At 46.4% G+C, this 25,139-nt stretch overlaps 1 protein-coding gene and 1 long non-coding RNA gene across 4 annotated transcripts in view; one reads left to right on the top strand and one right to left on the bottom strand.

The window, feature by feature from the left end:
• Rnf157 (ring finger protein 157) overlaps positions 1-25,139 on the top strand; it is a 57,406-nt gene that overhangs the window by 26,248 nt on the left and 6,019 nt on the right. For all 3 annotated transcript variants that reach the window (XM_090350351.1, XM_090350353.1, XM_090350352.1), the window contains exons 3-18: positions 4,816-4,904; positions 8,498-8,644; positions 9,222-9,339; positions 9,968-10,034; positions 10,418-10,461; positions 10,845-10,892; positions 13,141-13,212; positions 13,661-13,820; positions 13,948-14,060; positions 17,956-18,194; positions 18,925-19,033; positions 21,161-21,272; positions 21,542-21,714; positions 21,943-22,005; positions 23,031-23,079; positions 24,937-25,047. In XM_090350351.1, coding sequence (XP_090206477.1) covers positions 4,816-4,904; positions 8,498-8,644; positions 9,222-9,339; positions 9,968-10,034; positions 10,418-10,461; positions 10,845-10,892; positions 13,141-13,212; positions 13,661-13,820; positions 13,948-14,060; positions 17,956-18,194; positions 18,925-19,033; positions 21,161-21,272; positions 21,542-21,714; positions 21,943-22,005; positions 23,031-23,079; positions 24,937-25,047 — 1,714 coding nt within the window. The remainder of the gene's footprint in view (positions 1-4,815; positions 4,905-8,497; positions 8,645-9,221; positions 9,340-9,967; positions 10,035-10,417; positions 10,462-10,844; positions 10,893-13,140; positions 13,213-13,660; positions 13,821-13,947; positions 14,061-17,955; positions 18,195-18,924; positions 19,034-21,160; positions 21,273-21,541; positions 21,715-21,942; positions 22,006-23,030; positions 23,080-24,936; positions 25,048-25,139) is intronic.
• On the bottom strand, positions 18,160-21,171 carry LOC150051430 (uncharacterized). Its single transcript, XR_016538324.1, has 3 exons — positions 21,098-21,171; positions 20,380-21,025; positions 18,160-18,310 (listed from the first exon to the last, which is right to left on the bottom strand). It is a non-coding gene; the product is annotated as an uncharacterized LOC150051430 (long non-coding RNA).

Here is a 25,139-nt window from a genome sequence, read left to right as displayed (position 1 = left end):
AGGCCCTGAGCTCAAGTCCAGGACTGGCAAAAAAAAAAAAAAAAAAAAAAAAAAAAAAAAAGAGTCTCAGGTCATTTTGTTCCCCGGGCTGGCTTTGAACCTTGATCCTCAGATCTCAGCCTCCTGAGTAGCTAGGATTACAGGAGTGAGCCACCACAGTCAGTTCTGTGATCACATTTTTTAAGAAAGTTTTTAAAGTCACATATGGTTGCTGGTTCCATGTGTACGTAACCATGCTCATAACATGTGTAGTCAGCTGGGAGTATAAACCAGCAGTTCCAGCTTTATGCACCAGGTGGCACTGGGCTCATGCAAAGCACACACACAGGAAGCTAGGAACCTAGAAGCCCTGCAGGCTCCCAGCACTCACTTGAAGCAGCCTTTCTGGCTGAACTTCAGCTATGCTTTTGTCCCTGGCTTGAGGTGTTCGGAATGTAGATCATTCTCAGATGTGGGCCTATTTAGTTCAGATACAGGCAGGCCAATCCTGGGAGACTATTATACCCTAGTTCACTGGGCATCAGATAACAAGGTACCAGGCCCCTTTGAAGCTTGAACTAAAGGGGCTTACTGTGCTTTCACTGCCTCCTGGGCCTCTTTCGGTGCTTAGGAGGTAGTGAATGCCTAGTGAACAAGTAAGTGGCTTTGTTCCTCAGAAATGTGTGAAATCACTGTGAGAAATCACTGTGACTGCTACCAGTTCCTTGTGCTCTGATGTACATTTGTGTTGTACACAGTTTCTATTAGCTCTCCCAGAAGAAAGGTTTTGTCATGCTGTGCTCCAAGTCAGCTCTGCTCTGTGGAAAGACACTTCGAGGGCATCTGTGAGAATCTAAAAGGAACATGTATTCCTTGTGTCTTTGTGTGTCCACAGAGCTGTGACTGGCTTCTGTACCCATGCACAGCTGGGCACCACTTGCAGCCCTGTCCCCTCCCAGGTTCTACAGGCACCTGCATGAGAGCAGCTAACAGATGTGCAAGCAAATGTGCTGGCCCCGCACATCAGAGTGTAGCTTCTGCCCTTGGACACCTGCACTCTGATAGCCTTTCTGCTACTCCTTAGTCCTGGACCTCAGATAATCGCAGGAGCCTTTTGAGGCTCAGGTTCCTCAGCTGTGCATTAGGACTGTTAATACGCACCTTCTTCACCACAGTGTAGATCTGTGTCAATCTGCCCTCCAAAAGCTTAAGGTCTGGAGGGAGAGAAGATATGTCACTTCCTGTTGAGAACAGGAAATAAGACTATATCGGAACAACTAACAGTGGCTCATGCCTATAATCTCAGCTGCTTAGACGGTAGAGGTGAGGAGGATAACAGTTTGAGGCAAGCCTGGGTGAAAGGTTACCAAAACTCTGTTTCAATAACTAAGCCATGTGGAAAGCATAGGTCTGGGAATATTGGGAAACATAAGATCCTATCTGAAAAATAACCTAATGCAGAAGAGCTAGGAGGTGACTCAAGTGGCAAAGCACCAGCCTAGCAAGTACAGGGCCCTGAGTTCAACCCCCAATAGTGCAAACAAAGAAAAAAAGAATTATCTGACTGGGAGGTGGATCATGGTCATTCAATGGAATGAATGAGAGTGTGCGTAATGACACTGATGCATACACTTAAGAAGCCTAGAGTTTATGTGCCCTAGGATGCGGTCTGAGGAACAGGAAGGCACTCTTAGTTCCAGTTAACTACCCTTCCCCCCCAAAAAAAAAGCTGGAAGTAGAGCTGTGTCTCAAGTGGTAGAGAACTAGCCTTGAGTGAAAAAGGCTCAAGGACAGCACTCAGGCCCTGAGGTTAAGCCCTTGGACTGGCGTGCACGCGCACGCACACACACATACACGTGCACGCACAAACACAGACCCTCACTAAGGAGGCACACACTGGGGAATAACTCGATGACAGTGCTTGTCTGGCATGGCCAAGGCTCTGGACTTCACCCCAGCATGGAAGGCAGGGAGGCAGAGGTTCTGGGAGGGCTGAGGGAAGCTCTCTGGTGTGGAGTGCCATGGACAAGAAGGGGCAGTGATCAAGTGAAACTGTCATTTGCTTTTCCTTTTACACAGAGCTGTAAGTAGAGGAAGTGAACCTCTGCTTTTACACTGTAGTGAGAGGTTCCTTTTTTCAAGAGTATCAATACAAATTTCATTTCTCCTTCAAGACCCCAAACCACATATCACTTCCTCCCTGAAGGCCCCCAGGTTACCTCAGCCAGATTGCTTCACTGCCTTTTTCATGCCCCCCCCTCTTTTTCTCTCACTCTCACTGTAGTTATTCACGTGGCTATGTCATTATCAACACAGCTCCATGAAGGCAGGGTCTTCTCATTCCCATTTTGAACCTCTCCTCAGACCTCACCCTGATATCACAGGTAGCCTGTGGGGCATAAACACATAAACACAAGGTCAACAAGATACTATCTGGTTGGTAGGAGTCTGTGGAGACAATGAGGTTCCTCAGACAGATTTTTCTGTTTATGTTTATGTACAGGGGGTGGGAAGATAAAGTGTAACAGGGTCTTTAAAAGGCAGTACCATCTATCTTTCCCCATGTCCAGAGTCAGATTCTGAAGAAAGTGCTTTTTCTCCTTTTGCTTTTCTTTATTGAGTGATGGAAAGGAGAAAGAGCAAAGGGGGAGAAAGCATATTTAAATATATATATATATATATATATATATCTTTTTTTCTAAGTCAGGTGGAAGTTCTGGGTAACTCCTGAGTAATTGTACAAGTGAAGTGATTAATTTTGCTACTCCTGAAAAAAAGTTGTTGGTTGTTTTTTTTTTTTTTTAAATCCCAAAGTCATTTATTTTGGCTTTACAACAGACTAGCATTGTGTCGGATTTTCCTGCCTAATTACTTTTTGCTTAAGCTTATTTGTAAATTGTTTTAAATTCCTAGAGTCTGAGGCCGATGTGGGTGGGACAAGTTGAGAAAGGCCACAGGTAGGAGCTGGACTCAGCCTTGGGCACCACAACTTGGCAGAATGGTTCCCAAAGTCTTAAAAATATGCTTACTCTTTGATCCAGTAATTCCACTTCTAGGAATGTATCCCAAGGAAATAATGAAACAAGCTTGCAGGATGCTGGGGCAAGGGTATTCACAGCCTCTGCATCAGCAAAAGCCAATTTAAAACACTGCATAATGCGGACTTGATTAAGTAGCAGAGGCAGTTATCTCCACATGCTATCCAACTGTGTGTGTCCTAAATGGAAGAGAGATTGAAAATGTGCACAATACCAGATAATACTGGATGGGGCAGGAGAGGGGAAGGAAGGGGGGAGGGAGGGAGGGATTTTATTTTGTGGAAAAACACATTCTGTAACTTTGGTATCACTGAGTAGTGAAGTTGAGACTATTTTGTACTTCTTTGTATCTCTCAACTTTTCTGTTTCTACACATAATGTTTCATCAGTAGAAATAGCTACTTTAAAAAATACCATTATTTTTTAATTTGTTTTTGTTGTGGTTGTTGATCTTTGTCCATACTGGGTTTGAGCTTAGGGCCTTTTCCTCACCGGAATCGTGGCACATCAGCAGAGTATGTGTGTGTTTAGCAAGCTTGAGCCTGAGTTCAAGTCCCTATATCACAATAATAATAATAGTAATACTAATAATAAATTGTATTGTCCAAATAATGGGAACATTTTAAATCATTCCCAGTGAAGATTTGTATTGTTTACCCTTTCCTTAACCTTTCATTATCATCAGCTCAGAACTCCAAATATAGAAGTCCAAGTGGGAAAGAAAGAACATGTGATAATAGGAAGACCACCACAGGCCTCTGAGACCCCCAAGTACCCTCAGCTCCCACACTAATGGATAGCTCCAGGGACATTCGTCCTGAATTGTCCGCCCCTGTCAGCTCTGTACACACAGCACACTCGGCAGAGTTCTCTTTTATTTGTAGTTCCTAAATTCCTAGGGTAGCTCACCCTCCTTGGAAGAGGTTTACAGGCTTGCCTCCCTGCTGCTGAGGCCCTTGGAAAGCAGGCCCTGTGCTCTTTGCAACTTCACTTAGAAGTTGCTTTTCTTAGTTGTTTGTTTTAATTCTCTGTGTTTTAAACATTGACCCAAATAAGCTCCATGAAGTAAGGCGGGGGAACAACTGCACCAGTGGCTCACCCCCATAAATCCTAGCTACTCAAGAGGCCGAGATGTGTGGATTGTGGTTCAAAACCAACCTGGGCAGGAAAGTTTATGAGACTTATAATCTCCAAGTAAGCAACACCTTCCCTTCTCCCCCTCAAAAAAAAAAAAGCCAGAAGTAAATCTGTAACTCAAGCAGTAGAGCACTAGCTTGAGCAAAAAAGCCCAGGGACAGTGACCAGGCCATGAGTTCAAACCCCAGGACAAGCAAAAACAAAATTAAACAGACTGGCACTATTGGCTCATGGTTGTAATCCTGTCTACTCAGGAGGCTGAGATCTGTGGATTTTGTACAAATCCAGCCTGGGCATGAGTCCATGAGACTCTTGTCTCCAATAAGCCACCTGAAAACCAGCAGTGGAACTGTGGCTCAAAGTGGTAGCATGCTAGCCTTGAGCAAAAGAGCTCAGGGAGAGTGCCCAGGCCCTGAGTTCAAGACCCATTACTGGAAAAAAAAAGAAGGGGGATAAATCTGTTGACAGCAAATCAAATTCCCATTCTCCTACTAGCTGTGACTATGAGCACATTTCCTCTGTTTCCTGACCTACTGAGAAAGTAGCCCTTCCTGCTTCAACTAACAGGGCTGATCTTCCATCAGCCATACAGCTGTGATCTGGTGAGAGAGGCACAGTGACCCTCTGTATAAACGCTCTTTTCCTATTTTGTTTCTGGCAGTTTCCTTATGCTGCCCCACCTCCCCAAGAACCAGTGAAGACTCTGAGAAGCTTGGTCAACATCCGTAAGGACACATTAAGACTTGTCAAGTAAGTGCCTTAGGCTTGGTCCTAGCTGCCCTTCTTTTGGGGCAGCAGACTTCTCTTGAGACTCTTATGCCTGACCAGGAGCCTCTGCCTTAGGCTTTAATACCAGCTGCCAGATCACTGCTGGTGCACAAATTAGGCCTCTGAACTAGCTTGGGAGGAAAGGAAGGTATTCCACTTGCCTAGAGCTGGTAAATGCTACTCCTATTTTGTAGATACCTCATTGTATTATATACTTCATTGTATAGTAATGAACTGTTTGAATTTGGAATGCAAGGTCCTTACGTTACTTATTTATGTGGGCACTGGGCCTTGACCTGGGTGATACGTCTACTTCTGGCTTTTTGTTGTTGTTGGTTGTAGGGCTTGAACTCAGGACCTGGGCACTGTCCCTGAGCTCTTTTGCTCAAGGCTAGTGCTCCTTCACTTTGAGCCACAGCTCCACTTCCAGGTTGTTTTGTTTTGTTTGAGTGGTTCATTAGAGATAAGAGTCTCATGGGGACTTTTCTGCCCAGGCTGGCTTTGAAGTGTGATCCTAAGATCTCAGCCTCCTGAGTAGCTAGGTACTAGCACTCAGCTTATTTCTAGCTTTCTGCTAGTTAATTAAACATTAAGAGTCTCACAGATTTGTATGCCTGGGCTGGCTTTGAATCATGATCTGCCTTCTGACCATCTAGGATTACAGGTATCAGTTACTGGTAGCTGGCTTTACTATTTTATTTATTTGTGTGTTTGTTTGTTTTTGGTTATTGCTGAGGCTTGAACTTGGGGCCTGGGCCTGTCCCTAATCTCTTTGCTCAAGTCTAGCACTCTATCACTTTGAACCACAAGGCCACTTCCAGTTTTCTAGTGGTTAATTGGAGATAAAGGGTCTCACAGCCTTTCTTACCTGGGCTGGCTTTGAACACCAATCCTCAGGTCTCAACCTTGTAGCAGCTAGGATTACAGGCATGAGCCCCCAGTGCTTGGCCATGGCTTCCTTTTTTGAGAAGAAGTAGCTCTGGGGCTTGTACTTATTAGGTATAGACACTGTCCTCTTTGAGCCATGCCCCAGCCCTGAGAAGCTAGTCCATGCAGGGATCATGAACTACAGGATGGAGGCAAAGGAAAGCTCAGAATGATTTCAAGAGAGTCTTGGACAGTTGCCTTTTCCAATTCAGATCAGAGCAAGACAGTGGGCCCCAGAATGGACCCCAAGGCAAGGTATGATGGCTCACAGCTACAATCTCAGAACTTGAGAGGAAGATAGAGGGTTAGAGGTCTATAGCCTGGTCTATGCAGTGTGAACCTATGTCAAAAAAGAGGAAGAAAACTGGGTGCCAGTGACTCATGTCAGTAATCCTAGCTCCTCAGGAGGCTGAGATCTGAGGATCATGGTTCAAAACCAGCCCAGGCAAAAAAGTCGATGAGAGTCTTATCTTCAGTTTACCATCAGATTACCAAAAGTGGAGACGTGGAAATGTGGTTCAAAATGGTAGAGCATTAGCCATGAGCAAAAAAATCTCAGGGAGAGTGTCCAGGCTCTGAATTGAAGCCAGAAGAAGAAGGAGAAGAAGGAGAAGAAGAAAGAGGAGGAGGAGGAGGAGGAGGAGGAGGAGGAGGAGGAGGAGAAAGAGAAAGAGAAAGAGAAGAAGAAGAGGAAGAGGAGGAAAGGAGGAAGGAGAGAAGGAGGAGGAAGAAGAAAGAAAGAAGCTGGGCGGATCATGTGGTACATCTCCCACTTTATCCACAGCACCATTTCTAGCTTTTTCTGTGTATGTGGTACCAAGGAATTGAACTCAGGGCTTCATTTCAAAATCTCCAGGGCTTCTGACAGAGTCAGCTTTAGAATCAGGGTCATATGTAGTAGAAGACCAGCAATTGAAAGGGGCAAGATAAGCACCAACTGCAGGACAATATTAGGTGATTCTAGCTAAACTGAAGGAAGTGCAGACACTAAAGTACTGCACTAGTTTACTGCTGGAGCCTGTATTTGAGGGATGGCAGAGCTCGTCTATGGACACATGAAGACAGAGACAGACATACTTCATTTTTACAAGAGGCGGCCAATAGATAATGCCTAAAACTGAACATCAAGAATTAAAGAACTGCCGGGCATATATAATCCTATAATCCTAGCTACTCAGGAGGCTGAGATCTGAGGTTTTCGGTTCAAAGCCAGCCCAGGCCCTAAAGTCTGTGAGACTCTTATCTCCAATTGACTGCCCCAGAATCAGAAATGACATTGTGGCTTAAGGAGTAGGGCAGTAGCCTTGAGCTGAAGAGCTCAGGGACAAGGCCCACGCCCAGAGTTCAAGCCACATGACCCACAAAAAAAAAAAATATCAGTGAACCTGGCATGCTGGTTAAAAATGTGGCTAAATGTGAAGTACTCAGCCAGAATAGATCTCTTCTGAAGAGGAAGAAAAGGAAGGAAGAAGGCCTGCTGGGTTTTTTGTTGTTGTTGTTGTTGTTGTTGTTGTTTCTTTAAGTAAGCCTGGTGGAAACTATTTAAACTATGTGACTAATAACCTTGGTTAAATATAAAAATTAATCCAGGCTAGATGCAGTGCTCATGCCTGTAATCACAGCAATATCAGGAGATGGAAATCAGGAGGATGAAAATTTGAGGCCAGCCTGGACAAAAAATAAATAAATAAATAAAAATAAAGTAAAATTAGCAAGATCCCATCTCAACCAATAAGCTGGGTAGTGGTGGGAGTATCTATAATCCAAAGTATTTGGTGAGACATACCAAATACAATCTCAGATTACAGTCTGAGATTAACTTCTGGCAAAACCACTAAAACATTTTCTGAAAGAGTTGAAGATGTGGCTCAAAGGGACCTAAGCAAGTATAATGCCCCTAGCTGGGAGTTTGGCCTAGTGGTAGAGTGCTTGCCTAGCATGCAAGACCCAGGTTCAATTCCTCGATACCATATACATAGAAAACAGCTGGAAGTGGTACTGTGGCTCAAGTGGTAGAGCTCTAACCCTGAGAAAGCCCCATGGATAATGCTTGGGTCCTGAGTTCAAGGCCCAGGACTGGCAAAAAAAATAAAAACGAATACCCGGTTCAATTCCTTGGTATCACATGCACAGAAAAAGTCAGAAGTGGTGCTTGTGGCTCCAGTGGTAGAATGCTTTCCTTGAGGAAAGCCCAAGAACAGTGCTCAGACCCTTAGTTCAAGCCCCAGGACTGGCACACACAAAAAAATCTAGCATAACTATAACTTAATAACATAACTAATAACATAGTAACACTTTAACTCAGAGCCTGGGCACTGTCCCTGAGCTCTTTTGCTCAAGGCTAATGCTTTACCACTTTGAGCCATAGCTCACTCCTGGTGTTTAAGTGGTTAAATAGAGATAAGAAGTCTCTCGCAGACTTTTCTGTCAGGGCTGGCTTCAAACCACCATCCTCAGATCTCAGCTTCCTGAGTAGCTAGGATTACAGATGTGAGCCACTAGTACCTGGCCCTGTGATCTTTCAAAATGAAGATATACATATATGTTAATGACCACAGCAAGAAGCCCACATGTGTTGTTTTAAAGAGCAAGGTAAGTCCTAGTCCCAGTGTGCTGCCCCAGAATGCTGAGTCTTTTCTGGTTTCTAGATGTGCTGAGGAAATCAAGACCCCCGGAGAGGAGGCTGGAAAAGCTAAGGTCCACTACAACGTTGAGTTCACCTTTGACACAGATGCACGGGTGGCCATCACCATCTACTATCAAGCCACCGAGGAGTTCCAGAATGGTATCGCCAGGTAAGAACAGGAGACTGTGTTTCTCTCCCAGACAGGAGGGGAGGGGCCAGGCCCAGGCACTCACCCATGGAGGGAAACATTTTTCTAACCAGGTGGGAATTTAGACTTTCTTTTCCAAAGCCCTATTAACTTTTGTGTTGTCAGTTGTGCCCTTGGTGGACTGTGACCTTAGATGCTGTTAAAAACCTGTTTAGCAGGCCAGGAGTTTGGCCTAGTGGTAGAGTACTTGCTTAGCATACACGAAGACCCAAGTTCAATTCCTTAATATCACATACATAGAAAAAACCTGGAAGTGGTGCTGTGGCTTAAGAGATAGAGTGCTAGCCTTGAGAAAGCCTAGACCCTGAGTTCAAGCTTCAGGATTGGTGAAAAAGAGAAAAAAACAAAAAAACAACTACTTAGCTACCTGTATACACACACATGCACACACACACACACACACACACACACACACACACACACACACACACATGTGCTTGAGCCTGTTGGAATTGAGAAACAGATGTGAGATTGAGGGGACTGTCAGACTGTCTGGATTAGATTCTAACTTTAGCTCTACTTCCCACTTTATGCACAGCTACATTCCAAAAGACAACAGCCTGCAGTCGGAGACTGTACACTATAAGCGAGGGGTGTGCCAACAGTTCTGCCTGCCCTCCCACACTGTGGACCCCTCGGAGTGGGCTGAAGAGGAGGTGAGTAGCCATTGCTGGAGAGCCCTAGCACCCAGGAGCTTTCTGGGATCCATGCCAGCAGCAGAGGCTCTGCCTGGATACTTAAGGCCATACTCACCTCTAAGCCCCATGACTTTTCCATGCCCCTAAAAGAAATATCTATCCTTAGCCAGGCATGGTGGCTCATGTCTGTAATCCTAGCCACTGAACAGGCTGAGATCTGAGGATCAAGGTTCAAAGCCAGTCTGGGCAGTGAAGTCTATGATACTCTTATCTATAATTAACCACTAGACAATCAGAAGTGGCCCTTCGAAGTGGTGCTTTGCTCAAGGGGTAGGGCGGTAGCCTTGAGCTGAAGAGCTCCAGGACAGCACCCAGACCCAGAGATCAAGATCCATGACCGACAAAAAAAAAAAAAGGAAAAAAAAGAAATATCTATCCTTGTTCTTCCTATGCCAATGCACATTCATAACCTAGGTGTCTGAGAAGAAGAGCTGCAAGTTCGGGGGCTTTCAGTTAAACAGGCTTGGGGAGGTTGATGAATGAGGAGCAGAGATGGGGTAGTATTTCTTGTCAGCACCTCCCTTTCTGATGGGTGTTTTAGCCATTTAGATGTGTTGTGTCCTGTTTTGTTCTCTCCCCACTGCAGCTCAGCTTTGATCTGGACCGAGAGGTTTACCCTCTAGTGGTGCAAGCTGTGGTGGATGAAGGCGACGGTAGGGGTATCTCCAGCTTCCTTTGGGTGTGAGCTGCCCTGTTGGGGTGCAGTCCTAGAAGAAGCTGTGGCCCAGAATAACACACCTTCTCTGGGGGTCTCAGTCTCCGCATCTGAGTTTAGCTTCTTTGTGCTACAACTGGGAAGGGCTGGGCCTACAACAAGCCCCTGCCGGTGATAGCCCAGCACCATGGCTTTAGGGGGAGGGGTACCAGTACTGGGGCTTGAACTCAGGGCCTCTCACTCTTTCTTAGCGTTCACTTCTGGTGCCCTACCACTTGAGCCACAGATCCATTTCCAGAGTCGTGGCTCTGCAGATAGTGGGAAGCAGAATGTGGGCATCAGGAACAATACTGGCCTTCACCATGTGCCTGTTTCTTTCAGAGTATTTCGGCCATTGCCATGTATTGCTGGGTACATTTGAAAAGGTAAGTTGTTGCTTTATGATTCCTTTAATGCTTTTTATTTTATCTTATTTTTTTGTCCTGGGGCTTGAACTCAGGGCCTAAGACTGTCCCTGAGCTTCTTTGTGCTCAAGGCCACAGTTTTGCCTCTGGCTTTTTGTAAGTAGTTTATTTGGGGATAAGAGTCTCATGGATTTTCCTGCCCAGTCTGGCTTCAAACCATGATCCTCAGATCTCAGTCTCCTGAGTAGCTAGGAGTACAGGCTTGAGCTGCTGGCATCTGGCTAGTCATCAGATTCCATTTGTTATGGCCAAGAACATGTAACTCTATAAAACAACCACAAGGTGTGGATTGTGGCCAGCCTTCTGCTCTGGTTGTAACCATTATCTATTATATTTTCATCTAGCACACGGATGGGACTTTCTGTGTCAAGCCCCTCAAACAGAAGCAAGTGGTAAGTATCTGAGGACCAAGGGTTACTGGTATATTCCCCCCCCCCCTCTCTCTCTCTCTCAATATTCCTTTTTTCCCCTCTCCTCTTTTGTGTAATAAAAGGAAAAAAGAAAAAAAGGAGCACTTGTGTGTGTTAGAAACCACTTGGGTGGCCTGAAAGGAGCACTGACTCTTGGGTCTCTAAGGCAGGCCTCCGCTATCTGCACCAGGACTCAAGAAATGAAAGGACAAGATTTATCTCTTGGCATTAGACTGGGAGACTTTTTATTTCAAATGTCAGGGTGAGAAACATTTCAAGCAAAAGGGTAAAGATTGGGGTGCAATTCAGAGGCTGTTAGTGCCCTTGGCTTCATTTACTCCCCTATTCCTTTCCCATTATTCAGTTTGTAGGCCATTGGCCCTTCCAGAACAACAAGCAAGGTCCGTGTATGTCTGCTAGAAGGCTGAGCCTCTACCATGTGCCACACTCTCCTTTGTCCTCCTGCAGGGTGGAAGGAGACTCAGTGGAGGGTGAGGGGCAGTGGTGCCAGTGGCACTGGTAAGGGCATGGTGGAAAGGTGGCTCATCACATGGAGCAGGGAAGCACATGGGAAGAGGCAGGCCTGGCCTTTGTGGAGACACAGAGAGACCTTGATACAGATGGGATAGACATCTGGAGTCGACATTATTTATTCTTCTGGATTAAGTATTTGCGCTCCATTAATGGACCCTACAATAGGCAATAATGCTTTTGTAGAAATTAGTTGACAATGTCCTTTTTGACATAGTTCTTACGTTGAAACAAATTTTAGAGCGAAGCAGAGAAGCTAGGCACCAGATGGCTCACACCTGTTATTAGCTATTCAGGGAGTTGGGATTGGAGGAGTTCAGAGTTAGCCTGGGAACGATAGTGCATAAGATTCATCAGTGAACTAGCAGAAAGTCACAACAGAGCTATGGCTCATGTAATAGAATGCTAGCCTTGAGTGAAGGAAAGCTAAGGGACAGAACCCAGATCCTGAGTTAATAAAGCCTGAGTACCTGCATGTGTGTGTGTGTGTGTGCGCGCGCGCGCGCACACACACACACACACACACACACACACAGATTCAGAGATACCATAAGAGATACCATAGCTATTGAGCCCAGGGTACTATCTAGGCAGACCTAGCCTTGAGTGCTCATATGGAAGGCTTAGTTAGCCAGGAGGCAAGCATAGCTTGAAGGAAATGTTCTAGTTTCCTCTTGCTGGATTTGCATTTGTAACAAATCCACTGAGGTTGTCAACTCAGAGATAATGGGCTTTCTGAAAGCAGAGATGAGGAAACAGGAGAAATAGGATTCTGGAGGGAACAAAGGAAGAGGCATCTTTGGCCCCACTATGGCCTTAGGATGGGACATGGGCAGCTGAGTTTCAGAAACAGCCAAGTTGTGTGGTGGTAGTATATCATCCCTGCTTCTCAGAAGACTTGAGATGGGCATCATGGGCAACATGGCTCAGGGAAAAAAAAAAAAAAGCTCAACATAGGCTTGTAAGTACTTGGGATGTGGAGGCAGGAGGTCAGGAAGTTGAAGCTAGCCTGGGCTACACAGTGAGATCCTGTCTCTCAAAACAAGAACCAAGAAAAAAGAAAAACAAAAAGCAACCAGGCCAAAAGAAGTCATTTTGCTACATGTTCCAGTTGCATTCTCTGGCCATCTATGTTTTTCTTTCTCCCTACGTGTTTCTTCTTATTTCTTTTTTCTGTACTTTGTCCTTATAATGTCTGAAGTGTAATTTTCTTACATAGTGTTACTTTTTTGGGGGGGTGGGGTGGGTCTTGAGGCTTGAACTTAGGGCCTGAGCTTTTTCATTCAAGGCTAGCACTCTACTACTTTGAACCACGGCACCACTTCCAGCTTTCTAGTGGTTAATTAGAAATAAGAGTCTCATGGACTTTCCTGTCCAGACTGACTTCAAACTCTGATCCTCAGATCTCAGCCTCCTGAGTTGCTAGAATTACAGGTGTGGATCCCAAGTGCTTGGCTTCATTTCCCTTTTGATACATACTCTTCTGTCCTGTTTCTGGTCTAGCCTTTCCTAACCATTCATAAAAGTGAACCACCACACAAGTCTTTGCCATCTGGTTTGCAGAATGTCGTGTTCTCTGCCAGATGTTCAGTGGGTAACTGAGCATGTGATTCTTCCTTGTGAACCAGTTATCCTGGGCTTGGCAGCGGCTGGTGGGGCTCCCCCACTGTCTCCTTCAGCTTCTCTGTTGGCCCTTCAGGTAGATGGGGTCAGCTACCTTCTTCAGGAGATCTACGGAATAGAAAACAAGTACAACACACAGGATTCTAAGGCAAGTTTGATTCCTCGTTTTTCTGTGTACTCTGCGGAGCTGAGGCTGCGCAGAACCCAGTGAGCCACGTCTGGAGGTTGTTGGAAAACATTCAGATCAGCTGGTTTCTGTCTGTGAAAATGAAGTAAACTGTCCTGGGGTTGTCTTCTGCTCTGGGGCTCTGTTGAACTCCATTTTCTAGGAGTTCACCACACTTTGCCCTGATCTGCATGGCTTGCTAGGTTCTCTCAGCTCAGGCGGTCAGAGTTGGCCAGAGCTGGGCCTCTGAGGCTGAGCTCAGGGCTGCATTTGAGCTATTCTCAGAGGCAGCGGGAGTGTATGCCCTAAAAGGGCCAGCCTAAGTTTTGTCCCTAGTCTTTGTCTCAGCTCTTCAGTCAGCTGCCTTGTAAATAAAGTACAGGACACGAAGGGCTTTATATCACTGCCAAAATTTCTGTCTGCCTCACAGGTGGCTGAGGACGAAGTGAGTGATAACAGTGCCGAGTGTGTGGTGTGTCTCTCCGATGTCCGGGACACCTTGATCCTGCCCTGCCGCCACCTCTGCTTGTGTAACACCTGTGCAGACACCCTGCGCTACCAGGCCAACAACTGCCCCATCTGCCGGCTCCGTAAGCCCTAGGTGGTGGAGGGAAGGCAGGGAGCAGGAGCAGGGCATTATCTTGAGTGCCACAGGGAGGGAACAGGGTTCACCTTAATCCTGTAGCAGGATGTCCTGATTGCCTGTTTTCCTCACAGCCTTTCGGGCACTGCTTCAGATCCGAGCCATGAGGAAAAAACTGGGCCCCTTGTCCCCAACCAGCTTTAATCCCATCATCTCCTCTCAGACATCTGACTCTGAAGAACACTCGGTGAGTTGGGCACAGAACCATAGAATTCTAGGGCTAAGGCTTACATGGAGTTTAACTTTTTTTTAAATCCTTTGTCTTTTGTCCTTTTCTTGCTCTTTAGACAATGTTTCACTACGTAGCCCAAGCTGGCCTCAAACTTGCTGGCTTCGACATTTATTTTTTTGCCAGTCCTGAGGTTTGAACTCAGGGCACTGTCCTTGGACACATTTTGTTCAAGGCTAGCACTCTGCTACTTGAGCCACAGTGCCACTTCCAGCTTTTTCTGTGTATATGGTTGTGGGAAATTAAACCCAGGGCTTTGTGCTTATTATAGGCGAGCACATTACCACTAGGCCATGCTCCGAGCCTTGACCTTCTCTACATAGCATTGCAGCAAGGAATTAGACTGGGCCAGGCTGATAGATTTGCCAGACTAAGATCATGTTCTATTAAAGCCAGCCAGTATTACTCAGGCCTCCTGCCGCATTATTACTTACATTCCTAATACTCTTGCTGTGTGTCATTCCTGGAGGTCCACCTCTGGAGCTCCCCCAAGTAGAAACAAGGGATGATTGTTTTTTATTTGAATAAAATTTTACTATCTTTATTTGAATCCTTGAGGAAGTTGACTTTTTTTTTTACTATTTCAGTTTTATTGTCTATATGTAGTTGTACAAAGGGATTTCAACTCAGCATATCAGGAAGATCTTTTTTTTTTTTTTTTTTTTTTGCCAGTCCTGGGCCTTGAGCTCAGGGCCTGAGCACTGTCCTTGGACTCTTCTCAAGGCTAGAGCTCTACCACTTGAGCCTCAGTACCACTTCCGGCTTTTTTCTATGTATGTGGTACCAAGGAATCGAACCCGGGTCTTCATGCATGCTAGGCAAGCACTTTAACCACTAGGCCAAACTCCCAGCCCAGGCAGATCACTTTTTCTCCTTTCCATTTCATGACTTCGGCAGCTGGGAGCCAAGTGAACAGATAACTGACACTGTGTGATCATGTAAGGACAATGTTGGGATCAAGTGCCTCTCAGCTGTAGGACAGCAGCTATGGGCAGGGATAAACTTGTGGTACAGTGCTGCCCTGGTATGCCAGAGGCTCTGGGTTTCATCCCCAGCACTGGAAAAAAGAAATGTTTTTCTTACATCAACCCACTGATGGGAGAGATTTACTATGCAGTAAGTGGTATTGGTATAATTCATTTATTGTTCAGAGAGGAAAAATTAGTATAGCACTTCAGTTCTTACCAGATAACAAATTTCAGATGGAATAATTGTTAGCTTTGTTAAAAGTACAAATGGTATATTAAAAATCTTGAGTAAATTACACATGACTCTTTGGATAGAGAAAGATTCCTTTAAATTCTCAGCAATAGAAAAACTAGAAGGGGAAAAAAAGAGTCTAAATCTATTCAAAACTTCAGAGTTAAAAAGCAACAAATTAAACCATTGACAGACTTTATATCAGAGGAAAGTCTGCATAACTCATAAGAATAAAGCAGTAACTATTAAGTATATTAACAAGAATTTTGAGCTCTTACAGGTTTTGAGCACTTATGGCTAATAAACTGTAACCCTAGCTACTCAAGAAGCTGAGATCTGAGGACCACGATTTGAAACAGGCCCAACCAGGAAAGTCAGTGAGACTCTATAATCTTCAATACAAAAAGCCAGAAGTGGAGCTGTAGCTCAAGTGGTAGGGCACCAACCGTGGGCAAAAGAGCTCAGAGACTGTACCCAGTCATTGGGTTCAGACCCCAGGACTGTCACCAAAAAAAAAAAGAGAAAATTTAAAGAAGATATTTATTTTGTTTACAGTTCTAGGGGTTGAATTTGGGGCTTAAATACTTTCTGGCCATTGAGCTTCACATCCAGCTATGAAAGAGTTTCATATACATACAAGGAGGCCCATCAGAAACAACACTGTAGTAGGACATGTCTTCAACAGCTCAATACCAGCACTAGTTGAGTGGGTTGGAAACTTACTGTTGTCTCTGAAAAAAGGATGATCTGAAGAGGTTTCAGAAAGATAGGCAAATATTTATGCTGGGTGAGATAAAACATAGTTTCCTTCACCTCCTACTCCTCCTACTCCTCCACCTCCTCTTCCACCTCCTCTTCATCCTCTTCCTTCTCTTCCTCCTCCTCCTCTTCCTCCTCCTTTTTCTTCTATACTCAATGCTGGTGCTTTACCACTTGTGCCACAGCTCCACTTGTGGGTTTTTGCTAGTGAATTGGAGATATGTATCATGGACTTTTCTGTCTGAACTGACTTTGAACCTGAGTTGCTAGAATGAAAAACATGCATCACAGGCTCCTAGCTAGTGTATAGTTCACTTTTATCGAAGTCTAATGAGTTCCACTGCTATACTTTTTTACCCTTCTTCCCTCCACTTCTGTACCCTCTCCTCAATGCTTTTGAAGATATGCTTTTGTATTCTTTTTCTTTTTTCTTTTTTTCCTCTTTCAGTCATGGGTGCTGTACCTGAGCTCTTTGGCTCAAGTCTAATGCTCTACCACTTTGAGTCCACAGCTCCACTTCTGGTTTTCTGGTGCTTAATTGGAGATAAGAGTTTCACAGACTTTCAAGCCCAGACTGACTTTGAACCACAATTCTCAGATCTCAGCCTCCTGAGTAGCTAGGATTATAGGCAGTGAACCACCAGCACCCAGCTTGTATTCTTGTATACCATACATAGATATATCACTGATATATCACTGGTGAAGATATTTTCCCAATTGGTTGGCTGTCTTTCTAGTTTAGTAACTATGACCTTAGCTGTCAAGTCTCTCTCCTATATGTTATGCCCCTGAGACTCTTTCCAAGAAGTTTCTGCCTATACCTAAAGGTTCTAGGGTTTCTCTTACTTTCTCTTACAGTAGTTGCAAAGTTTCAGGTCAGACATTAAGGTCTTTCATCCACTTTGAATTGATATTGATATATGGTGACAAATAGGGATCCACTTTTAGTTTTCTACATATGGATATCCAGTTTTCCCAATACTGATTATTGAAGAGGCTGTTTATTTCCACTGTATGTCATTGGATCCTTTATCAAATAACAGATAACTGTAAGTATAGGGTTTTATTTCTGGGTCTTCTAATCTGTCCCATTGATCTTCAGGTATCTTTTTGTGCTAATGCCAGGCTATTTTGTTGTTATGGCTGTGTAGTAGAGTTTGAGTTCTGGTATTGTGATACTACCTTCATTGCTTTTTTTTTTTTTGGCCTAGAATTGCTTTGGCTATTCTATTTTGTTGTTCTTTATGAATTTTTGGATTTTTTTCTCTCTTTCAGTAAAAGATTTTGATGGGGATTGCACTGAATTTGTATGTCATCTTTGGCAATATAGCCATCTTCATAATATTGATTCTACCTATACATGAACATAGAAGGCTACTTTGGGTAATTCATTATTAGGACTTTTTTCCTTCTATTATGATGTGGTTTCCAAACGTCCTTAAATGATTATTTACTTCTGTTATTATTAGAAAAAGTAATTATTATGAAGAATGATGTAGGGGCCTGGTTCTTTGACTTTTTATCTTTCTTCTACATCTAATGCAGAAACTTTATCATATGTAAAAAAAAAAAGGCAGAAGAAAGCAGTTTTTAGTTTATAGTAAGAAACATGAAGCTAGGAGCTGGTTGCTTCCACCTGTAATCCTAGCTATTCAGGAGACTGAGGATAGCAGTTCGAAGCCAGCCCAAGCAGGAAAGTTTGTGAGACTCTTATCTCCAGTTAACCACCAGAAAACCGGAAGTGGAGCTTCGGCTCAAAGTGGTAACAGGGCTATTCTTAAGCAAGAAAGCTCCAGGATATCGTTCAAGTCCCATGACCAACACAAAAGAAAAAGAAACATGGTTGTGCCCCCCAAACAATAAGTAATTTTTCAACTTGTCTCTGGTTCCCTAGTCCTCAGAGAATATTCCACCAGGTTATGAAGTGGTGTCTCTTCTGGAGGCCCTCAATGGGCCTCTCACCCCGTCCCCAGCAGTTCCTCCACTTCACGTGCTTGGAGATGGCCACCTCTCAGGGATGCTGCCTTCGTACGGCAGTGACAGCCACCTGCCCCCCGTCAGGACGCTGTCCCCTCTTGATCGCCTGTCTGACTGCAGCAGCCAAGGAGTCAAGCTCAAAAAGAGTCTCTCCAAGTGAGTAGCCAGAGAGGTGTGCCTCTCTGGGCCACCTTCCAAACTGTCCTGCCCCCTTCTCCACATGCGGCCATATCCTGGGGCCAGAGCTGCTTCACAACACTCCTGAGGGGGCCCTGGGGAAAGATATCCATCCCTAAGAGATGAACCAAAACGTGCCAGGGTACTTAGGAGAATTCCCCTTAGATAAAATGTCACACGTCATGTGAGAAGGAGCCAGGGGCACAGGGCAAAAAGCATTGAAACACTGAAGACCACTCAATGGTTCCCAGGAGCCTGGGAAACATGGCTTACCTCTGAAGACTGGAAAATCTGACTAGAGGTATGGCTCAGTGGTAGAACACCTACCTAGCAAGTGCAAGGACCTGAGTTCTGACTCTGAGATGGAAAGAACCTCATGATTATATGTCCTAAATATTTAAATCCAGCGGGGCACAATCAGCGCCATTCCTACCACAAAGAAAGAATGGTGTTGCACATGGAAGTATTGAGACCTGGGAATGCCAGTCATTTTTTTCCCCAGGGTCAGGCAGCAATTCCTTGAAAGAGCAAGAGTCAAAAGGGGTCTCTGGGCCCCCTGTGGCGCTCCTGTCCCCTGGCCCCAGAGTCCTAGTGTTGACTGGCTCCCCTGGTGGCCCTCTTCTTATGCCGCCTGCAGGAGGAGTGCAGGCCAGCTCCCATCTCTGCGTGGACAGTGGATACAACTGCTTTTCCCTCTGGACTTTTACAGATCTGTTTCCCAGAATTCTTCTGTGCTTCACGAAGAGGAAGATGAGCACTCCTGCAGCGAGTCAGAGACTCAGCTATCCCAGAGACCGGTGGCTCAGCATCCTGGGGAGGTGACTGGCTTTTTTCTCCCTCCCTGGACACTGGTGCCAGGCATTCCCTCCTACCCCTCCCACCCTGGCTCCTCAGGTCCACCTGTTTCATGCGTTTACTAGACCCTCATCCCTCCCAGGCAGTGGCCACAGAAGTGTCATGCGATCAGGTGCTCCTCAGTGTATGGAGCCTATTCGGTGTGGCCTTGTCCTAGGAGCTGAGGTGGAAGCTGTGAGGAAAGCACAGGAGGCCGGGGCCTCATGGCACGTCCATGCTTGCAGCAAGGGTGGGGCTTGACCCAAGACAGGTTGAAAATATGTGTGCCAGATGTTTGTGTGGGCATTGTGAGATGAGGAGCAGACTCAGGAGGCCAGAAGTAGCATTGCCACTTAACCAGTGGTCCAGGAGCAGAACTTGGGTGTATCTCGGACAGCACTGTATCTGGCGTGGTGTTATTCCCAAGCAAACACTTGTCAAATGATGAATCTTTCTTCTTCTTTTCGCACTGCTCTTGGAGTTTGAACTCAGGGTCTGGGAGCTGTCTTTAAGCTTCTTTGTGTTCAAGGCTACAGCTCTACCACTTGAGCCACAGCTCCATTTCCAGCTTTTTTGGTAGTTTTTTTTTTTTTTTTTGCCAGTCCTGCGCTTGAGCTCAGGGCCTGAGAACTGTTCTTGGACTTTCTCAAGGCTAGAGCTCTACCACTTGAGCCTCAGCACCACTTCCGGCTTTTTTCTATGTATGTGGTACTGAAGAATCGAACCTGGGTCTTTGTGCGTGCTAAGCAAGCACTCTACACTAGGCCAAACTCTCAGCCATGTTTGGTAGTTCATTAGAGATAAAAAATCTCACACATATACCTCTCCACACTAACTTCAAACTGTGAACATCATGTCTCAGTCTCCTGAGTAGCTAGGATTATACGTGTGAGTCACCAATACCCAGCAAATAATGAATCTTAACTATAGAAAATTAGAGTTCTCAGCCAGGTGTAGTGATGTGCACCTGTAATCCCAGGACTGAGAAGAATAGAAATTTCAGTCTAGCCTGCAACAGTTACAATGATACTGTGTTTCACATGTAAAGAATAAGCCAAGTTCTGGTGGCTCATGCCTATAAATCCTAACTACTCACAAGGTTGAGATCTGAGAATCTCAGTTCAAAGCTAACCCAGGCAGAAAAGTCCATCAGCCTTTTATCTCCTAATAACCACCAAAAAAGTGAGAAATGGAGCTGTGGCTCAAGTGGTAGAGCTCTAGCCTTGAGCAAACAAACTCAACAAGACAGTGCCCAGGACCTGAGTTCAAGTCTCAGAGCCAGCACGGACCGGGGAAGGGGAGGGAGAAGAAGTACAAAAAGATAGATTACCTAAACAGAGACCATTAAAGTCTTTAGTAGAGATGTACACGATTTCATTTCATTTTGTAGAAAGTCAAAAGTAGCATTGGAGTTGAATCTTAGAACTCTTTAGACCTGAAAGAAAGGGGAGAGAAGCAATCAATTAGGTGATGGGCAGCTGGCCAGGGGTCCAGTGAGAATTCTGCTTCACCTGATTGGTAGATGTCAGGGGACCTGGTTAGACAGGAGCCGGAGGAACAGGAAAATGGCTCCGCAGAACTAGGTTTGAGCTGAGGGGACAGGAGCTGCCCGGGGAAGGAGGAGTTGTGGAGAACAGGCCAGTCTCGTCCAGTCCAGAGAATTGTGCCTCAGCCTAGGGGTGTTGCGGCTTTGGGCCAGGTGGCGGATGGAGTGGGGGAGCAGAGCAGAGGTGAGTTTTTCCTTTTAGAAACTCACCATTCATCCACATGCAATGAGGCCCCTGCTGGTCTTGTATTCCTTTCTTCCTGGGGAAGCCGGCCAGGGTTGTCCCCATGTCACAGCTGCTGGGTGACCTGTGTCACCCGAGCTGCACTCTTTGTGTGGCCCAGCAGATGCTGGCCCTCAGACAAGAGGTGTTGACTGACACTTGCACCTCCCCTGGGAGACAGTCCTCCAGGCCCGGGCTGGAGAGGTGCTGACAGAAGAGACCCCATGACTACCTATATGTCCCCTTTCCTCCCTGTCCCTCCCCAGCCCCTGCTCTCACCTCTTCCTTCCACAGGCTGAGGGTGTGCTTACTGTGTGTCCTGTTATGTCCTCTATCCTCCAGGAATGTGGTGTGACTCCAGAAAGTGAGAACCTCACCCTGTCTTCGTCAGGGGCTATTGATCAGTCATCTTGCACGGGGACTCCACTCTCTTCCACCATTTCCTCCCCAGAAGGTACGGGGCGGGAGTGGGGGCTGCCTTTGCTCCCTCTGATCCATAGTCACAGCGGTCCTTCATCTGGTGGGAGAAGCAAGCTGGGAAGGGACATGCTCCAGTCCTTCCTGAACCCTGTGGCAGGACAGGTAACCCCGTCCCTGAGCCAGGTTCAGAGCTTCAGGCATAGAGGAGCAGCATCTTAGAGACCCAGACATATAAGGCCTGAGTACCAGGAGGGAGCTCTGTTCTTGTAAGCTTCACCAGGCTTCCTTCCTCCTCCTCCACAGACCCCGCCAGCAGCAGCCTAGCCCAGTCTGTCATGTCCATGGCGTCCTCCCAAATCAGCACTGACACAGTCTCCTCCATGTCTGGCTCCTACATCGCTCCTGGCAATGAAGAGGAAGGAGAGGCTGTCCCTTCCCCCCGGGCTGCCAGCAGAGCCCCCTCAGAAGAAGGAGAGGTAAGGGAAGGTCATATACATGGCTCCTGAGCTCTGTGCTTCAAAATAGTTTAATAAAGGGACCCAGAGGGAGAGGGTTGCTGAGTGCTCCGAAGGGGGCTGAAGCAAGTACAACATGCCCAGAGACCTGACTCCTGGCCTCTGCAGGCTTTATGCTAATTGGGCTTGAGGCCTTGTTTAACAGGAGAGCCTATATAACTGTGCCCTCTGCTTTCTGCCTTCTTGCAGGGGACGCCGGCAGAGTCTCCAGATAGCAACTTTGCTGGCTTCCCAGCAGAACAGGATGCAGAGGTAACCAGATGGCAGATAGTGGTGCCTCTCCCCACTGCAGGAACTACTGCCTTGGCTGGGGTGCCATTGGGTCAGGGGATATTTGAAGGCTTCCTGGTGATATATCTAGAAGGGAAGTGTGGGGAAGAGTGAGAGCAGCCCCATCCTCCAGCCTGGACGCTAGCTAGTGTCCATTACCAGGGAACAATAGTTCTAGCATGAGCTCTGTGGATGAGTTCAAGAGGGACCTTTCCATTCCAGGCCCTACCTGAGCCTGGAGAATGTGCTGGCTGGGGTGGTCACAAGTGCTCACTGGCACTGAGATGTAAACAGTACTGAGTGAAGAAGCTTCTGCCAGCCCCTACCCTAACACCCCATCTAAGAGCCCCAGACAGGGCAAACGGGGTTACAACCCAGTGTGACCTGTACCATGCTAACTGTGGTGTTTGCCCCTGTTTTGCAGACCCTGGCTCTGCCTTTCTAGAGCCAGATCCTCTCAGAAGGTAAATGGGTATGGTTTGGGAGCCTAAGGGGTTTCCAAAAGCTTTATGAGCTCACAATTTGCTTTTTTTATTTAGCAACTGTTTCCGCCTCAGAGAAACAGGGTCAACTAAGCTGCTAACAAGGTTATTCCTGGGCCAGGAATTTGGTCTAGTGGTAGAGTGTTTGCCTAGCATGCATGAAGACCCAGGTTTGATTCCCCAGTACTGAATATATAGAAAAGGCTGGAAGTGGTGCTGTGGCTCAAGTGGTAGAGCTTTAGCCTTGAGAAAACCCAAGAACAGTGCTCAGGCCCTGAGTTCATGCCCCAGAACTGGCCAAAAAAGTGGGGGGAGTAATTCCTGACAGACTGTGAGCAAATGCCTGCAGTGTGGCTGCTCTCTGGCCTCCACAGGCTGATCAACTCCCCCTGGCCCTCCTACCACATTAAGTGGGAAGTGCACTGTGGACAGAGATCTTGGAACTGGGCACCACCATGTTTTCTTTAGCCAATCACTCCACTTCTCTGACTGCTGTAGACTCATAGGGCCTTCCTTTTGTCCTAGGGAAATGATGTCATAGAGGAAGAGAATGGATCTCCCATGCAAGAAGATGGTAAAAGACCCAGTCCTGTCCTCATGTTGATTCTTTCCTGAGTATTCTCCAGGGGGCAAAGAAAGAACCACTATGAGGGGTGGCAGTGCTAGGCAGTATGTCTGTTGTGGGAATGGGTGTCTTCTCAGAGGCTTACCAATGCAAGTACTCAATGGCCTAAGTGACCTTCCCAGCTCCTCCTGGGACTCAGAGCAGGGAGTCAGGATAAGGATGCTACAGAAGATACATGTGCAGTTAAGACCCTGACACTGGCCACTCCCACTTGCCCCCTGCTACAGCTGAGCTCAGGTAGCTCCCAGGAGTGCCAGGCAGAGCAGCAGTAGTACAGTCTTCCATGAGACAGGCAGGAGTACTTGGCAGTTTTTCTGGGTTTGCTTTAGTTGGAGAATGTGGGGTGTACATGGGGGATCCTAGAGGACAGCAGACACGCAAAGGATGCTCAGCCGAGGCAAGGGCCTACAGGCTGTCATGGAGTGCCTTACTATGACCCAGGCCTCCATGATGGCTTGATTTGGAAGAGTTTCCCTCCTAGTGAAGCTGGAAAAGGAAGGAAGGCCCTGCAGGGCAAGGAAAGAGGAGGAAGCCACAGCACAGGGCCCTCCTCCTGTGCTCTGGACACTCAGAGCACAGGTGTGCCATGCCCCGTGTGCGGATGCGCCAGCAGATGTCATCCTACTTGCTTCTGCTTTAGTGCTGGCCATTGCTTTGGGATGTCGGGGTATGCATGTGGACTCGTCAGCTCCTGCCCAGAGGAGCCTGGAGAAGAGGAGTGCCATTGGGGCTGGCCCTCTGTTCTTGCACTCCTGTAGGGCTTGAAGCTTTGCCACCTCAGTGGATGATTTCAGGGCTTATGGCTCCAAATCATCCTCGAGGATGGCCCCCCATACCAAGTACTTGCTTCCAAGAAGCAGGGGGGGGCAGCTTGTTTCTACCTGACCCTCGGCAACCCATCCAGAGTGGCTGTCTCCCTTCACCAAGGAGAAAGAGGGAGCTCAGAAACAATTATCTCTACAACTTCCCTTCTCCTCCCTCGTATCTGCAGGTTTCAGGTAGCTACTAAGATCATATACTCAGTAACTTCAGTCTCAGAAGACAGTGAAACAGGCAGGGGTTGGTGGCAAACACTTGTTATCTAGCTACTTGTGAGGCTGAGATCTGAGGATCATAGTTCAAAGCCAGCCCAGGCAGACACTCCATCCAATTAAGCACCAAAAAAGCTGGAAATGGAACTCTAGCTCAAGCAGTAGAATACTAGCCTTGAGCAAAAAAGCTCAGGGACAGCACCTAGACCCTGAGTTCAAGCCCAGGAATGGCACACACACACATACACACACACACATACACACACACACACACTGAAGCATATGTAAATATGATCTTTCCAATTTGATATGCCAGATATGGAAATGCAAGTCTTTAGTTATTTTATATGTTTTATCACTTTTCAGGGCCTTCTGGTCATAAGCACATCTTGCTTTCTCTTGAGGCACAGGTACCATGAGGATGCTATGAACCTGGAGCCAGGCACAGCATCTGGCCTGGCCTGGCCTGGGCACAGCTTTCTCCATAGTTGTCCCATCCCTCAGCACTCTGCAGTAGCAGTACTTCCTAGCAAACAGTGGCAAGAAAGGGGCTAAGGAGCAAGTCAGGATGGTGCGAGGACTCACACATGCCCACACAATTCGATTCCTTTTTTTTTTTTTTTGTCTGCTCTTTTCCCACTTAATTATTGTCTTTTTGTTTAAACATATGATTTGATTTTTTTTTGTCTCCATCCTTAAGATTTTTATTTTAAGGACAGCAAAGTAGAGAAAAATCGCAGCCAGTCCCTCTCTAACTACATTAACTCCGTTTCAGGCCAGAGGACATGCGCATTTCTAGGTATGGAGTGTGACAATAACAATGACTTTGACATCGCAAGCGTGAAAGCACTGGACAATAAGCTGTGCTCTGAGGTCTGCTTACCTGGTGAGTGGCAGTCTACTGAACATGAACTTGGTGAGAGACACCCCTCTGCTCTTACCCTGCTCTCCCCCTGGTACACCCATCTCCCACCCTGC

The sequence above is a fragment of the Megascapheus bottae genome, chromosome 17, assembly GCF_031878675.1.
Source record: "Megascapheus bottae isolate mThoBot1 chromosome 17, mThoBot2.hap1, whole genome shotgun sequence".
NCBI classification, from domain to species: Eukaryota; Metazoa; Chordata; class Mammalia; order Rodentia; family Geomyidae; genus Megascapheus; species Megascapheus bottae.
This window is presented reverse-complemented; position numbering and strand designations above follow the sequence as displayed.